Source organism: Oncorhynchus masou, chromosome 18 (genome assembly GCF_036934945.1).
Source record: "Oncorhynchus masou masou isolate Uvic2021 chromosome 18, UVic_Omas_1.1, whole genome shotgun sequence".
NCBI lineage: Eukaryota > Metazoa > Chordata > Actinopteri > Salmoniformes > Salmonidae > Oncorhynchus > Oncorhynchus masou.
The window spans coordinates 29,634,515-29,653,125 of record NC_088229.1 but is presented as its reverse complement, the minus strand read 5'-3'; the positions used below and the strand labels follow the sequence as shown (position 1 = coordinate 29,653,125).

The following is an 18,611-nucleotide window of genomic DNA, read 5'->3' as shown; positions in this document are numbered from 1 at the left end:
TTCAATGAGAGATCACCTCACGGTAATACAGTGGCCAATAATGGTTGCATTAGGCCCAACATTTTGATCTCATGGATAGTCAGTCGTTGCACCCATTATACTGCCATATGAAGCAAAAGAGCAGTAACTGCTCAGAGGGAAACTGACAAAAATGACTTAAAAACTTGTTTTATTGTCCAGCCAAATTAACTGTAGGCAGATCATTGGAGATGTCTTACTATGAGGTTATATTTGATTAATACTGACCCTAACCGTTGACATGACCTTTGACCCTAGACGGCAGTTACTGCCTTCTTGCTTGGTACACCCACTGGAATACATTTCCATTACAATTTTGTTTAACAAACTTGTGTTCATGTATTTATTTGTATGTGGCTGTCAGTGTCATATAGTTTGATACTTGTATCAGTAAATAATAATAAATAATACCATGGTAAACCGTGGACACTTGCAGCCCAAGGCTCAGTGAAATCAAGGTAAAAGGCAGTAAGTGACGTGAGTGATGACAGTTACCGCCTTTTTCCTTGGTTTCACTTTATCCAGTGACTGTAAACATGACTCCACAATTTCTCCATAACACAACAGAGGCAGAATAATTGTCCACATGATGAAGCATGCATTTAATGTATAAACAATCAAAAAACACATTTCTTACAAAATGTGCAGGTACTGCTCTTTTTCTTGTTAGGGCAGCATAGCTCTGTCTATGAATTTGAGAGTGGTTACATTTCCCCAGCACTTTCTCTCAGGTGGTTACCAAATAAAGTGGTGGGGTGACCACTTTGTTGTTGTTTGAATTTCAGATTGCCCCTTTAGATAAGAAAAAACTATATTTTCGCTTCAGCATGTCTGTGGGCAATGTAACTTGGGGAGCTTATACACCAGATTGGTTTTGAGGGTTTTTCCAAACTCTGGTGACCACCCCCTTAGTTCAGTTCGTTTGGACTGGTGTGAACACTATATGCACTCGGGAGCAACGCATTGTGGTTTGCGTCAAAAGGGTGGTCTCAATCCATTTTCATTTGTATGATTGTGTGGTTTGTGCCAAAAGGGTGGTCTCAATCCATTTTCATTTGTATGATTGTGTGGTTGGCTGCAGGTGTGAAAGCAGCCCAGACCAAACACAGGAAACGAACCAGAGGCGCACGATATTATTGGTTGTTTGACTGTGAGCGTTTGATAAAATGCACGTAATATCATAAATATTTTGTGAGCAGTGCATTTATGAGTGTATTCTACGCAGATTAGGGGAGACCAGGGGATATAGGTTACTGAATATATTCACAGCATTTCAGCAGTTAGAGCAGCTATTACACATTTATTTTCTCTTGAATATTGTTGGAAGACCAAAGCTAAAGTAATATGACAATTGGGACACAAAGTGATGTACCATGATGATCATATATGGTTTTAACATGATCATTTTTGGCCAATAAACAAATGACTTGCATGAACACATTGTTTTGTTTAGGAATTTTAGTTCATTTGACATTTGGCAATGTGAAACCAATTGGACCCCAAAAAATAAATAATACAATGTAACAAATTAATCAAACTCTGATTTGAACTATAGCTCAGAACTATGTATGAAAACATAATGCATAATGGTTCATTAACAACAAATAAAGGGGGGCTATAAAATTAAACTGTTTTTTTGAGTGTAATTATCCTTTAATTGCGCATCTAGGTGAGAGTGGTCATATTAGTCTTTATGTCAAACCATTCAGACACTACAGACATTTTCGTGAGAAGGCTGATTTTCGGGATGTCTCGTGGTCTGGCAAACACCGCTGTAGCTCGGCCACCTTCCACCGCAGGTGAGGAATGCCGACATAGGCAGATGCAGTAGATAGAGAGGCAGCCCATGAAAAAAAAACCATCTCTATTTTAAAAATCCAATCGAAACACAATATCTGCCAATTAATTTCCATCAATATTGGCCCTGTCTGTATGGTGCAAGCGTTTGTCTATCACTCTGTGTTCAGCCAGTTAGCGATGCTAATGATAACCATCTTGTAGTCAGAGAAGGACTTTCCCCACTAAATAAACTTCAGTTAGTGCTAAACACGGCTGCCAGAATCTTGGCACAGACAGACAGAAAACACAGGTATAAATACCCAGGGGATAAGTGGGGAAGATGGGCGACACCTGGAGGGGCGTGGAGACATGCACAAGTGAAACAGATCAAGGCGTGACATATCTTCAGTAGGTACTATTATTGGGTGTAGTCTGAACAGAAAGGCACTGGAATGACAAACGGCCCTTGCTGTCTCTGCCTGGCCGGTTCCCCTCTCGCCACTTGGATTCTTTGCCTCTAACCCTATTACGGGGACTGAGTCACTGGCTTACACTTGTTCTTCCATGCCGTCCCTAGGAGGGTGCGTCACTTGAGTGGGTTGAGTCACTAACATGATCTTCCTGTCCGGGTTGGCGCCCCCCTTGGGTTCGTGCTGTGGGGGAGACCTTCGTGTGCTATACTCAGCCTTGTCTCACGGTAGTAAGTTGGTGGTTCTAAGATATCCCTCTAGCGGTGTGGGGGCTGTGCTTTGACAAAGTGGGTGGGGTTATATCATGCCTGGTCGGCCCTGTCCGGGGGTATCGTCAGATAGGGCCACAGTGTCTCCCGACCCCTTCTGTCTCAGCCTCAAGTATTTATGCAGCAATAGTTTATGTGTCGGGGGGCTAGGGTCAGTCTGTTATATCTGGAATATTTCTCCTGTCTTATCCGGTGTCCTGTGTGAATTTAAGTATGCTCCCTCTAATTCTCTCTCACTCTCTCTCTCTTTCTCTCTTTTCCTTGGACCTGAGCCCAAGGACCATGCCTCAAGACTACATGGCCTGATGACTCCTTGCTGTCCACAGTCCACCTGGCCATGCTGCTCCAGTTTCAACTGTTCTGTCTGCGGCTATGAAACCCTAACCTGTTCACCGGAAGTGCTACCTTGTCCCGGACCTGTTGTTTTCGACTCTCTGTCCCTACCGCACCTGCTGTCTCTAACTCTGAATGATCGGCTATGAAAGGCCTACTGACATTTACTCCTGATGCACCCTCTACAACCACTGCTGTTATTATTATTATTATTATTATTTGACCCTGCTGGTCATCTATGAACATTTGAGCATCTTGGCCATGTACTGTTATAATATCCACCCCGCACAGCCAGAAGAGGACTGGCCACTCCTCAGAACCTGGTTCCTCTCTAGGTTTCTTCCAAGGTTCCTGCCTTTCTAGGGAGTTTTTCTGAGCCACCGTGCTACTACATTTGCATTGCTTGCTGTTTGGGGTTTTACGCTGGGTTTCTGTATAGGACTTTGTGACACAGGGCTGATGTAAAAAGGGCTTCATAAATAAATGTGATTGATTGATTGATATTTGACTTAAAGAGACAGAGAGACAATAGTTGATCAGTTTTGAACAAATGATTTTCTTCGAAAATGAAGAAGAGAGTCATTTTTTTCACTTTCACTTACTTAAATCGCAAATGCAGTTAGCTACTTGAGTCTACTCAAACACCCTGCTCAAACAGAGGGATGCTATGTTAGCTAGCTGGCCCAGTAGGTCCACAGACGACGCAATCGCCATCACACTGCCCTAACCCATCTGGACAAAAGGAATACCTATGTGAGAATGCTGTTCATCGATTACAGCTCAGCATTTAACACCATAGTACCCTCCAAACTCGTCATTAAGCTAAGACCCTGGGTCTCGACCCCGCCCTGTGCAACTGGGTCCTGAACTTCCTGACGGGCCGCCCCCAGGTGGTGAGGGTAGGTAACAACATCTCCACCCCGCTGATCCTCAACACTGGGTCCCCACAAGGGTGCATTCTCAGCCCTCTCCTATACTCCCTGTTCACCCACGACTGCGTGGCCATGCACGACTCCAACTCAATCATCAAGTTTGCAGAAAACACTACAGTGGTAGGCTTGATTACCAACAACGACGAGACGGCCTGCAGGGAGGAGGTGAGGGCCCTCGGAGTGTGGTGTCAGGAAAATAACCTCACACTCAACGTCAACAAAACAAAGAAGAAGATCGCGGACTTCAGGAAACAGCAGAGGGAGCACCCCCCTATCTACATTGACATTGACCTTCAAACTCAGTGCCTCTTTGCGTGACATCATGGGAAAATCAAAAGTTATCAGCCAAGACCTCAGAAACAATATTGTAGACCTCCACAACTCTGGTTTATCATTGGGAGCAATTCCAAACACCTGAAGGTACCACATTCATCTGTACAAACAATAGTATGCTTGTATAAACACCATCGGACCATGCAGCCGTCATACCGCTCAGGAGAAGACAGCAAAGGACCTTGTGAAGATGCTGGAAGTAACAGGTACAAAAGTATCTATAATCCACTATAAAACGAGTCCAATATCGACATATCCTGAAAAGACCGCTAAGCAAGGAAGAAGCCCCTGCTCCAAAACCGCCATAAAAAAGCCAGACTACGGTTTGCAACTGCCCATGGGGACAGAGATCATACTTTTTGGAGAAATGTCCTCTGGTCTGATGAAACAAAAATAGAACTGTTTGGCCATAATGACCATCGTTATGTTTGGAGGAAAAAGGGGGAGGCTTACAAGCCAAAGAACACCATCCCAAACATGAAGCACAGGGGTGGCAGCAACATGTTGTGGGGGTGCTTTGCTGCAGGAGGAACTGATGCACTTCACAAAATAGATGGCATCATGAGGCAGGGAAATTATGTGGAAATATTTAAGCAACATCCCAAGACATCAGTCAGGAAGTTAAAGCTTGGTCGCAAATGGGTCTTCCAAATGGACAATGACCCCAAACATACTTCTAAAATTGTGGCAAAATGGCATAAGGACACAAAGTCAAGGTATTGGAGTGGCCATCACAAAGCAATGACCTCAATCCTATGGAAAATGTGTGGGCAGAACTGAAAAACCATGTGCGAGCAAGGAGGCCTACAAACCTGACTCAGTTACACCAGCTCTGTCAGGAGGAATGGGCCAAAATTCACCCAACTTATTGTGGGAAGCTTGTGGAAGGCCACCTGAAACGTTTGACCCAACTTAAACAATTTAAAGGCAATGCTACCAAATACTAATTGAGTGTATGTAAACTTCTGGCCCACTGGGAATGTGGTGAAAGATATAAAAGCTGAAATAAATAATTCTCTCCGCTATTATTCTGACATTTCACATTCTTAAAACAAAGTGGTGATTCTAACTGACCTAAAACAGGGAATTTTTACTTTGATTAAATGTAAGGAATTGTAAAAAAAAAAACTGAGTTTAAATGTATTTGGCTAAGGTGTATGTAAACTTCCGACTTCAACTGTAAGTGCTAAACTGCTTGGAAAGGTTTTTTTGCCTGGTCACATACAGCTGATGTGCACTGAAGTCCACAAGTGAAGGGAAAAGTTGAGTGGAGGAGAGCGCATAGATGTGAGATGGATTACAATGTGGCTGCTATGAAAGTGAACTGTGTTTATGCGTGATCAGGGGTGTATTCATTCCACTGATTCTGTTAAAATGTTTCTTAAAAGGAAGCAAACCGAACAAAACTCTTTTGCAACTGTTGGACTGATTACATCCTATATAGGGAAAATATACATTTTCATTCATAATGTTAAGTTTGAAAATGAACAGATAGTCAACATGATTCATGATAACTTTTCAGCTTGCTTGAAGTGGTAAACAATGAAGTTACCACACATCAATCTAATAAAAGTTATCAGAGAAAGAAACTTTGATTTATCTATGGCCAATGATCTTGACACTTTTTGGATGGGCACTGCCAATGTAATTCTATGGCAGCACCCAAGGGGGCAGAAGCTGCTGGTCCTACCTGGGCTCTCCCAGTAGGTGCTGTAGTGTTGTGAGTGACATTGACCTGAGCCAATCACTTTCAAACAGATAAGATCAACAACACCTGCACTCTGTGCTTTCTCTGGCTGCCCTTCCACCACAGAAAGCACTCAGAGAGGCTGAAACAGCTGCATTCTGAAGCAATTATTTTCTTTACATTGTTTGCTAACTGATATTCTATAATTTTGTGACACAAATTAATGCCAGAATTACATGCAAAACAGAAACATCTGTTGGACAATGGTAGGGCTGCGCCCCACTTTCCCTGAATGACGTTTCGCCACTGCTGGTCTCTGTGGCTTTTAACTCTGATATAGTGACAGTATATAATTTCTGGCTACATTTTCTCGCTGTGCTGTACTTATGATCAATGGGTATTGATATCATGGTCAGTAACCTCTTGCAGTGCAGCTTTGTGATGAAGATGGGTATAGAATATAATATCCCTCATGGCACAATGTATAACATATGAAGCCCTTTGTCTGTACAATGTTCAGCTTCATGTCTCCCTTTATTTCTGATTGCAGTGCAGCTTTGTGATGATGGGTAAGAATAGGAGTATCCTTCATGGTACAGTCCTCAGTCTGACATGAATCTGGACATTGTTTAATTAAAAAGGTGGATAATTAAGAATCAAAACAACCCCAGTCATATAAAGATGACTTTATATTCCTACTGTAGGTTGAATTGCCGAATGTGACAACTCACTATGTAGGTTTATATACCATTATAGAAATACTACAATATTAATTAAATACACGCTTATAGATTATTTGTGAAGCATTTATGTAGTGTCTATGGGACCAACTTCACTAAGCTTACCAACAATATTTTTAGTGTTGTTGTGAACTTTTTCTCTATGTGTGTGTGTGTGTGTGTGTGTGTGTCTAAGTTCCAGAGAGGTCTGTCAAAGTGAAGCTCCAGGCCAAGTGATGCAGTTGATGAGAGGAAAATGAAGGAAAACATGCCCATTAGACATACTTCGTCAGGAACTTTGCAGGGTGTTATGCTGACAGTTCCTATATTTGAAGTTTCTCTCAGGGAGGGCTGTGTATATTCGATAGAGAGGTCTGTTGCCGTAAATCCTTCAAACACACCAAATCACCAATCTTCCTCAGGGCACTCTCATTTCAACACATTAATCTTTGGATTTTTTCAGCCATGAAGTGTAAAAAAAAACTGTTTGGCCTCATGGGGAATCCATTTGGACGTGTGTGCACGAATATCAAAGAGGCTGATGTGTGGGTGCCCTATGTGGTTCCACATCACACAATGATGAGGTCAATACTGCAAACACTACAAACGGAATCATTTGAATTTAAAAAAAATTACATGTTAAATTTAGATTTAAATTCGCCCAAGGATGTTGTTGGTGCAGAAATTTGCAGTATCACTTTGATAAACTGAACCCCTGGCCTTTCCTCTCCAAATACACACAAGACAGATGATAAAATTAACTGTGATAATAATATCATGAATGTTGTCATGGCTATAACTGCCCGAGGCCAATCACAAATACAGTACATCATTGAGACCTACACTACCGTTCAAAAGTTTGGGGGTCACTTAGAAATGTCCTTGTTTTCCATGAAAACAATTAATAGGAAATATAGTCAAGACATTGATACGGTTATAAATAATGATTTTTAATTGAAATAATAATTGTGTCCTTCAAACTTAGCTTTTGTCAAAGAATCCTCCATTTGCAGCAATTACAGCCTTGCAGACCTTTGGTATTCTAGTTGTCAATTTGTTGAGGTAATCTGAAGAGATTTCACCCAATGTTTCCTGAAGCACCTTCCACAAGTTGGATTGGCTCGCCCTTGGCACATCTTACGTACCATACGGTCAAGCTGCTCCCACAACAGCTCAATAGGGTTGAGATCTGGTGACTGTGCTGGACACTCCATTATAGACAGAACACCAGCCGACTGCTTCTTCTTTAAATAGTTATTGCATAGTTTGGAGCTGTGCTTTGGGTCATTGTCCTGTTGTGGAGGAAATTGGCTCCAATTAAGCACCGTCCACAGGGTATGTGGCATGGCGTTGCAAAATGGAGTGATGGCCTTCCTTCTTCAAGATCCTTTTTACACTGTACAAATCTCCCACTTTACCAACACCAAAGCATCACCAGACCATCACATTGCCTCCACCATGCTTGACAGATGGTGTCAAGCACTCCTCCAGCATTCATTTTTTCGGCATCTCATGAATGATCTACTTTGTGATCTGAACACCTCAAACTTAGATTTGTCTGTCCATAATACTTTTTTCTTCCTCTGTCCAGTGTCTGTGTTATTTTGCCCATCTTAATCTTTTCTATTTATTGGCCAGTCTGAGATATGGCTTTTTCTTTGCAAGTCTTGCCTAGAAGGCCAGCATCCCAGAGTCGCCTCTTCACTGTTGATGTCGAGACGGGTGTTTTGCAGGTACTATTTCATGAAGCTGCCAGTTGAGGATTTGTGAGGCGTCTGTTTCTCAAACTAGACACTCTAATGTATTTGTCCTCTTGCTCAGTTGTGCACCGGGGCCTCCCACTCCTCTTTCTATTCTGGTTAGAGCCAGTTCTATGAAGGGAGTAGTACACAGCGCTGTATGATATCTTCATTTTCTTGGCAATTTCTCGCATGGAATAGCCTTCATTTCTCAGAACAAGAATAGACTGACGAGTTTCAGAAGAAAGTTATTTGCTTCTAGCCGTTTTGAGCCTTTAATCGAACCCACAAATACTGATACTCCAGATACTCAAATAGTCTAAAGTTGTATTGCTTCTTTAAATCATCACAACAGTATTCAGCTGTGCTAACATAATTGCAAAAGGGTTTTCTAATGATCAATTTGTCTTTTAAAAATTATAAACTTGGATTAGCTAACACAACACAAGGAGTAATGGTTGCTGATAATGGGCCTCTGTACGCCTACGTAGATATTCCATTAAAAATCATCTGTTTCCAGCTACAATAGTCATTTACAACATTAGCAATGTCTACACTGTATTTCTGAGAAATGTTATGCTACTTTAAATGGACAAAATAAATGGCCTTATTTTCAAAAACAAGGACACTTCTAAGTGACCCCAAAATTTTGAAGGGTTGTGTATGTCTGGGCAGATTGATTTAGCCTAGGCCTATAGGCAACAATATAAAATGTAAATGCAATCAATGCACTGAAGGGGAAATCAGAATTTGAAAAATAACATAGCTGTCACCCCACCACTTGTTTTAGTAAATAGCTGAGGGATGGGGCTGGAGAACGGATGGTTGCAAGGATATAAAACATTATAGTTTTAACCATGTTTTGAAGCAGTGTGTGTTAAGAAATAAGCTAAATTGTTTACAAACAATGGAATAAAACAGGTATATTCTTCAAGAATCAATGGCTATATATAATTACGTTAGAAGTCCAAAAATGGATGTACCAATCCCAGAATGCCCTTTTAAAAACATGAATGCTTTCTACCTAAACTAAGCCATCATAGACTCCATATTCCTCCAAGCTGATAATCACAAAGTATATTGTCTTGAGAGAAGTTGAGAGAAGTTGAGAGTAAAGCTCAGTTCATATCCGTGTGCTCAGCCCAAACACAAACTCCATAAGAATATGAATCCTTAGGGTGAGCATGGAAACAGAAAGACTCTAACTAAACTACAATCACGAACTGGTAAATGAAGAAAACTGGATATCTGGACTTTAAAATCAAGAGTGTCTGGCTTAAGACACATTTCACCAGAGTGCCTTATCCACAAGAGTAAAACAGAGGACTGGCTCCTACTCATGAGTAACCGACCTGTCAGGGGATGGAAGCCTGGTGAAAACTCTCTCGTGTATTATACATGGAGCCATTCCACAATTGGATGAAAGAGTATGGTTTGATACAAAGGCATTAGCCAAAGGGACACCAGTTAAAGCGGTTGTGTTTTGTTGAATGAAGTGCCTAAATCTGACATGCCGTTGACAGTAGATGCATTTATTGTGTCTCACAGGCTCACAGCTTGTTCTCATGTGGTGATCTGAAAACAGACAGATGGCCAAACCCTTTGTAGTCGGCGTAGTGCTGCAAGGCATAGCAGGCGTCAGACAGTTCGATTGTAATCTCAAGGTTTTGGAGTTGAAATCAGAGGGAGAGGAATTGTATGCAGAGAAATATAATAACAATAATAACAATAGATAACAATAGATCTGTGGATAGAATGGGTGGTACAACCAAGGCACAGAGTCAAGGGCACTTATTTATTTGTGTCCTGAATAAAATACATGCCCTTGACTCTGTGCCTTGGTTTTATTGTATCTTTTTAAATAGAAACATTTGAAGGAAAAAATACAACATTATTCAGATTAATAACCTAGAATCAGGATGAAGAACCTTTTTCAAGCTGGTTGTCTAATGTTTGAAGTCCTCACGTACCGTGCTGCATACATCTGGTAAAACCCCGGAAATGACACCTGCCAGAGATCACTTTTTTGCAGATGGCTTGATACACATAAAATTACTGTCAATGTATTATTTTGATATTGATGTCAGAACTATTCTTAGACACATGACGTGAAAACGTCTCGCCATTAGTCAAGGGGTTAACTGATCAATGACTCCATTTGTTTTCCTCTGACCCCCCCCCACCCCACCGTCATACACCCATCACTTTCTGCGTCAGTGGTAGACAGGGAGAGAGGGCTATAAAGGAGTGGGGGACTTTGGAGGTAGAGCTTGAGAATCAACATCGCTTTAGTGTTCAGACAGTAACCTATCCAAGGCTACCAGTGCACCTTCTCGACCACTCTCTGTTCTCCCACTGAACTCTCACCACTTTGTGCGCTCCCTCCAGATATATCTCTCTTTCTCTGTCTGTCTCTTAATTTAGTGTCTGCCTGTCGTCCATCCCCTGCTCTCTCCCTCTCAGCATGCAGCTCCTGGTCATTTTAGCGTCTCTCATGGGGGTTCTATACAGTGTTAGAGCAGCCGCCGTGCTTCCTGTCGAAGAAAGGAGCCCACTACTTAACAGGGTGAGTAGAGAATTTCATTTTATATTATTAACTATGTTTCATACTATTTTTATTGTCATGTTTTACTATTACTTGTATCATCAATTGTTATTTTCATTATGCTTTTTATGGTTGTCAGATAAATGTGTGTCCAAATGCATTTTTTTAATTATTAAAAAGGTTTTAAAAAATTATCATTGTAAAAAGTTTGATCAATCATTATAAAATTATAAAATTGTGTTTGATTTGACAAATTCATCTGTAGTGATCAATTATCAATAACTGATATTTAATAAATTAGTACAATTTAATGTTTTTATATTTCTTTTTAGTAATGGGTTTGAAATTTCATTTATACATTTTCATAACGAATTAAATGATGGCTTTTTATTTGAATGAAACAAATATTTCTAACCTGGTTTGTCAGTTGATAAAGAAATAGGTCACCTAGGTCAACAAAATATACCATTTCTTTGTAGCTAACATTGACATATTTATATATTTCTACATATGCGCAACCACTGATTTGCCACCTCTTGTGCCTTTCTATTAGGAATTGAGTAAAGAGCGCAAAGAGCTGATTCTCAAGCTGGTGTCTGGCTTGTTAGATGGAGCGACGGACACCAACATGCTGCCCGGAGAAGGGGTGTCCCCTGTGGATCTAGAGGAGCCCCTAGAGTCTCGACTGGAGGAGAGGGCCGCCTACAACAGGCTATCACAGCTGCCGCAGCGCGACCGCAAAGCCCCCTGTAAAAACTTCTTCTGGAAAACCTTCACCTCCTGCTAATAGTTATATCCAGTCAGCCCCGCTATGCTCCGGTTGACCCGCAAAACAACAAAATCTGACCCAGACCCAACATGAACTGTGGTAGACCTGAGCTGTACATATCATCCACCCAGTTTGAAGATCGCTCTCAATGACCTTTGAGACACTGACAGTCTGTTTTAAATATTGATGATTTATTTCTCAATTTATGTATGTATTTATTTATTTTAGATGATCCAAAAACAATAAAGCATGGTTATGGTGAAAAGTCTATTTTTTTCTTTGTTCACATTACATGGGCAACTGACCAAATTCCCATAGAAATGTGAGTTATAGATCTGTCATTCTCATTAAAAGAAAGTCTAAGAAGTGGTAGATCTGTTCTATGTATGATATTTCTATGTTTCCGGTTCTTAAGTTTAGTTTTTGAATATTTAACTTCCTGTTTTGTACGCCAGCATCAAATAGCTGAAAACATATTTTTGCGGCCTGACAAGGTAAAAATCTGTTGTTCTGCCGGAGCAAAGCAGTTCACCCACTGTTCCATGGGCACCGAAGATGTGGATGTCGATTAAGGCAGCCTCCCGCACCTCTCTGATTCAGAGGGGTTAGGTTAAATGGATGTGTATAGATTGATAGCGATATGGCTTAATCTCTTGGTGAAAGATTGTGCCAATGAATGCCAGTGCCAATTAATGATATTTGTGTGGACAGGTATGTTTGAGATCTCTTTACATTTTCTGGTCTTGTCAAAGATACACATAAATTCCTATTTGTTTGTCCAGAACAACAACACAACTTGCTGAGCATAGCTTAACCTTTCTGCCAAGCTTAATTTGTTAGCTCTTTATCTGCAAAACATATCCCAAAGAACACTAGTATTGATCAAATATCATCAACAAATATATTTTTTATTTGTCAACTAATATTTTAACAATTTGTAAGTGATATTTAACAGGATCTACAATTGACCTACAGTTAAGATAGAGTTTACAGATAAACCTTTTCTTTAATGATTTAAAAATATATTTTAGCCAATAATAGATATGTTTGTAAAATGTGTATGTTTTCTTCAAAATGTGAAGCCTTGCTTACATTTGTTTTCTAACCCTATCATGCATTCATAATTTGCAAAGGGGACATCATATCTAGTCTCGTCCATCAGCCGGAACGCTCTCTGTGAAACTAGTCACTGTTATATATGATAGTAATTATTCTGGGGACAAGGTTGCATTATATTCAATAGAATTACCCACATATTACAATTAAAATACTTAACATGGTCAACAAAACACAAACAAATGAATTCAATAATATGCTAAAGGACTCAGATGACTGTCTTCTTTGGTTGTGAAAAAGGTAAATGTCTATGAACAGGTAGAATATAACATAATATACGATTGACGTCAATACACCACAACAAATTAAGGCAGTGATATACATGGACATCTGGCTAAATGTCGGCAGATTTTGTAGATTGAAAATACAGGACCTACTGTATGATTGTAAGATGTCTGTTAAAAGGCTTGCTGTTAAAAGGTTTGAACGTCAGAATTCTCTTTCTGGATTAAATTCACTCTTTTTTGTTGATCGATCAGCTCCCTTGTTGCATTTATCCTTATTTATTCATGGTCACATGTAGGGACTGATGATTCCGTGAATTATTGCAGGTCAGAAAGCATGTCAGTAAGGACAGGACAATAATTCAAGAATCTAACCATGTATGCCCAAAAGCTAACGCTAGGTTCCTCAGTATTTCATTTGGAATACAATTATCCTGCTTTGTTTGAGGAATGTGTTGGTTTTCCACATTTTAAAAAAAAATCTATTTGCGATGAGTAAAAGTCACGATCACCCACATACCACTTTATTTCATTATGCAAAAGGTGCAGTAAGTAGTACTGCTAATATGATGTGAGCGACCTTCACAGACAGAAATATCACGTCCTGTCTCATACAAAGTCCTCCCTCATGAGAGTTTAGACAAGTGGTGGTCGGTGGCGTTTAAGATGAGGGAGGACGATAAAAACAATGTATGAGCATGGCCTTATTTCTATTACAGCATATTGGATGACTGTCATTCATATTCCATTCACCCAGTTCAATGTAACATCGATAGGTTTAGGCCACTACATTATACTCAAATTTTCCCTTTACCCATCATGAGGTTGCTACAACCTATCCTATGAATGAAAGTTTACAATGTAGGTCAAGAGAAATATTTGAGGTGACAGACAGTGACACATTCAATACTGCCTGCATCTATCGATCCAGGGTGTAATCATTAGTCCAACAGTTGCAAACGAGAGTTTCTATTGGACAAATTCAGGTATTTTTATCCCCATTTTGTTCCGTTTGCTTCTGTTTTTTTCAACAGAATCAGTGGAAAGAATACAACCCTGATTACATGCAAACTTTCACTTGTATTCCTTCTCGCATCTATGCGCTCTCGTCCTCTCACCTTTTCTCTTCTCTTGTAGACTTCATTGCACAACACATCAGCTGTCTGTGACCTGATGAAAAAATTGCTCCAAAACAACCCTTAATTTCATAACCGCTACACACAACCTACATCGTTGTCACCAAATTAACTAAAGTAAAGTCATAGTCAACGTAGCTAATAATACTAATGTGTTTGTGAGGTACAGTGTACAGTCAGTAAGCCCCGGGGGCAATAAATTAGTAAATTAGTAGGATAAACTAGCTAGCTGCATTTGCTAGCTAAGTAAGTGAAAGTTATTGTTTTTAGAGCTAGCTAGCTGTCTCTCTCTCTCTCTCACTCCTCCATTTTTTAAAGAAATGTACTTGTTCAAACCTGTTCTACTATTGTATTTCTCTCTCTTTGAGTCAACTACTCAACAAATTTTATGCACTGCAGTGCTAGCAAGCTTTATCTTAGGCTTTCAGTACTACATTAATTCTATGATCCTTTGATTGGGTGGACATGTCAATTCATGCTGCAAGAGCTCTGAAAGGTTAGAGGATGTCCTCTGGAAGTTGTCATAATTACTGTATAAGTCTATGGAACGGAGCCTCCTAGATTTTGTATTGAAGTCAATGTACCCAGAGGAGGACGGAAGCTAGCTGTCCTCCAGCTACACCATGGTGCTACCCTACAGAGTGTTGTTAAGGCTACTGTTGACCTTCATTGCAAAACAGTGTGTTTAAATCAATTATTTGATGATGTGAATATATTTTGTACAGTTTTATCTAAAAAGGAAAACTTTTAAATGTTTCAATATATGAAAATCACTGAGGATTGTCCTTCCCTTCCTCCTCTGAGGAGCCTCCACTGGTTTAGACATGTAATCAGAGGAGGGATTAAATTGAAATGGACCTCTATTCCCTGCTGTATGTTAAAGGTCTAATTTGATGTATTGAAAGCCTTGCCAGTATCTACCACAAAAAAAAATTCTATTATGGTTAGAATGTGGTTATCCCCATGGTTATTTTGCATTCGACATTCCCACACACGTCTGGGAATGTTGCAGGATAGTTGCTTGTTATATTTTCTTGATATTTCATTACTTTAACATAACTTTTTCCGCGTTCTCACATGGTAACATTTAATTCAATTTTTGGTAATATCCTAGAAACGTTCTCAAAATAGTGTGACCTAGGTAATGTTCTCAAATAGTTCAGAGAACTTTTTTAAAAAGGAGGTGGAGTGTTTTATTTCATAAATAACCACTGGTGTGCTGCTTCAAGTGTGAGGGAAATTTTGCTCACCTGATACTGTATACAATACATCATGGTAAGCTACAGACACTTTTATCTACGAAGAGAGTTCTCGTCCGTAATAATCACAGCTGTCTTCAAGCCAACACCACTCTGGCACTCAAACTGTGTGGGACCATAAACAAACAAGAAACCGCCCACCCAGATGCAGCATTTCTGGTGGGAGTATACTTTTGTATTTGTATTAATTAAGGATCCCTATTAGCTGCTGCCATTCTACCCACAGAAAGGCATATAAGGCCATCCTCTCTTCATCAAATCCGACCATGACTCCATTCTCCTGCTTCCTGTTTACAAACAAAACCTCAAACAGGAAGTACCAGTGATGCTCTTAAAATGGAAGTGGTCAGATGAAGCAGACGCAAAGCTACAAGACTGTTTTGCTTGTACAGATGAGGATATTTTCCGGGATTCAGCCGATAGCATTGAGGAGTTTACCACAACAGTCACAGGCTTCATCAATAAGTGCCTAAACGATGTCGTCCCCACAGTGACTATAAAAACGTATCCAAACCAAAAACCATGAATTACAGGCCACATCTGTGCTGGCCTAAATGCTAGAGCTTCCACTTACAAGGAAGAGGACATCAACATGGACACATATAAGAAAGCCCGCTATGACCTCTGGCGAGACTTCAAACATGCAAAAGGACAATACAGGCTTCGACGCTTGTCATATGTGGCAGGGCTTGCAGATGATAACGGATTACAAAATGAAACCCAGCCATGAGTTGCCCAGCGATGCAAAACTCCCAGACGAGCTAAATGCCTTTTATACTCGCTTATAACACTGTGTCTTGCGTGAAAGCCCCTGTTTTTCTGTATGACTGTGTAATCTCGCTCTCCACGGCCAATTGTTAACCTTTAAACAGGTTATCAATCACAAGGCAGCCGGACCAGATGGAATACCAGGGCGTGTTCTGAAAGCATGCACAAACCAGCTGGCAAGTGTCTTCACAAACATTTTCAATCTCTGCTTGTCAGTCTGTTATCCCAACATATTTCAAGTAGACCACCATTGTCCCTGTCCCCAAGAGCTCCAAGGCAACCTGCCTAAATGACTATCGTCCTGACTATCGTCCTCTGTAATTATGAAATACTTTGAAAGGCTGTTCATGACACACATCAACACCATCATCCCAGACACCCTAGACCACATCAATTTGCATACCGCCCCAACCAATCCATAGATGATGCCATTGAAATTGCACTTCACACTGCCCTCTTTCATCTGGACAATAGGGGAAATAACTTGAGAATACTGTTCATAGACTACAGCTCAGCGTTCAACACCACATTCTCAGAATGTTATTTAATTACCTTTTAATAACCTAGAATTCCCCTTCTCAGAGCATTACTGAAACTTTTCAGGTAAACATTCAAGGATCTCATGTGAAATGTTCACAGTACCTGCAACCTATAAACAAATGTTGCCAGAACAGTCCAGAATGTTATTTACATTTACATTTAAGTCATTTAGCAGACGCTCTTATCCAGAGCGACTTTTGTTTTCAGAATGTTTAAAAAACATTCAATTTGACCGTTCAAGAAACTTGAGGGCTATGTGAAACCAAAAACACGCTTTCCCACAAGTTCCAAGGAACCATATGTGCTAGCAGGGTAGCTAGGAATAAACTTGTTATACCTGGTACGCTTGAGCACAAAACATGTATAGCCAGAGACCGGGTGGATCTTCAATTGGAGATAATAAAATCTTGCCTGTCTGTTCGATTCTCATCGCACAGGGCCTGCATTATCCATAAGAGTTTGATGATCTATCTATCACACTACAATTACCAAGCATCGGACACCTGCAGGCTCTCATAGGCATTCAGGCATATAGGCTATGCCTATGACGACTGCTCATTTAGCTCAATACCAGGGGCTAGAGCAGGTATACAATAATCAAATCATTACTGTGAACAGTACAACCAAATATTGACTTTAGTCTAGAGCCCTGGAGCATCATTATGTAACAGCGATTTGATGGATCTCCTGAGAAGGAATTATATAGTCTGGTAATGCATCGCTCAAAGCGTCAGCTGAGGACTTTCATTTTCTTGTTGTGCAATTATACCCTTTCATTTATTTCACTGTAATATACCCCTTGGTATTTCACCAATTTCATGATATGGTGATAGGTGAGAAACATAGCTAAACAACATAATGATACTGTGATTCATTTATTTAAAAAAAAAGGTGCTATCTAGAATCTAAAAGGGTTCTTCAGCTGTCCCCGTAGGAGAACCCTTTGAAGAACCCGTTTTTGTTCCAGGAAGAACCCTCAGAGGGTTCTCCAAGGAACCCAACAGGGTTCTACCTGGAACCAAAAAGGGTTCGACCTGGAACCAAAAAGGGTTATCATATGGGAACAGCTGAAGAACCATTTTGGAACCCATTTTTCTAAGATATCCATGTCTGTGGGGCATAGTATCATGTTCAATAACTCCAGGGTACACTTAAACTGGAAAGTTTGGTCCCCTATGGTGGCTTCAAAGGTGTTAATTAGGCCACCTGCTCATAGAGGACTGCACTTGTATTGTTTGATAGTTTCTTTCTTTAAATATGCATATTATATTATGTACAGTATGTTGTTTGCAGGGCTCACTTGTAAAAGAGACGAGACCCTGTATAAGCAAACCCGGCGCCAGGATATAGTGACCAAGAGAGCAGTTGAAATCGGTGAGGGGGGACAATTTTGGGAGGTTCTTACATTGGAATTATATTTAATTCTGCTTATTTGTTTTATTTAACTAGGCAAATCAATTAAGAACAAATTCTTATTTACAATGACGGCCTACCCCGGCCAAACCCGGACAATGCTATACCACAATAAACATAAAGTTCAATGCATTGAGTGCTTTAGAAGAAGTAACAGGTTGGCGCAAAATCTGTATCCCATCTCAGCTGCACTGTATCAGCACAATGGACAGCACCCTACACAGCAAAGCAAGGACGATTTGTCAATGAATATAAGATACAAGATAGATAGGGTAATTAACTTAGAACCAAAGGATTTGCTAGGCAAGCATTAAGCAATGAGCATTTTAAATGCACTGCACTGTGGAAATTAAAACAAGTTGTATTCGCCTGCATTCACATAGGCTGTTGGTAATATCAATAGCATGCTTCCAGCTAGAATAGCCGCCTTGGGTGAAGGCCTAGTCTGCGCTAGCATTGGACCCACTAGCACAGAGGCTGCTGCCTACATACAGACTTAAAATCATTGGCCATTTTAATAAATGGTACACAAGTCACTTTAATAATGCCACTTTCATAATGT

The 18,611-nt window shown here is 40.3% G+C and overlaps 1 protein-coding gene across 1 annotated transcript; it reads left to right on the top strand.

Moving 5' to 3' along the window:
- The first annotated feature begins 10,560 nt into the window (after positions 1-10,560).
- LOC135503668 (somatostatin-1B-like) lies at positions 10,561-11,923 on the top strand. Its single transcript, XM_064921817.1, has 2 exons — positions 10,561-10,845; positions 11,378-11,923. Exons 1-2 carry the CDS (start codon positions 10,744-10,746, stop codon positions 11,609-11,611), a joined length of 336 nt encoding a protein of 111 aa, XP_064777889.1. The 5' UTR covers positions 10,561-10,743; the 3' UTR covers positions 11,612-11,923.
- Positions 11,924-18,611: the final 6,688 nt, after the last annotated feature.

Excerpts from the sequence above, each read along its gene's own strand:
- LOC135503668 (XM_064921817.1), top strand. The coding sequence starts at position 10,744 with ATGCAGCTCCTGGTCATTTTAGCGTCTCTCATGGGGGTTCTATACAGT. Across the intron at positions 10,846-11,377 it reads GGAGCCCACTACTTAACAGG|GAATTGAGTAAAGAGCGCAA; the intron begins GTGAGTAGAGAA and ends CCTTTCTATTAG.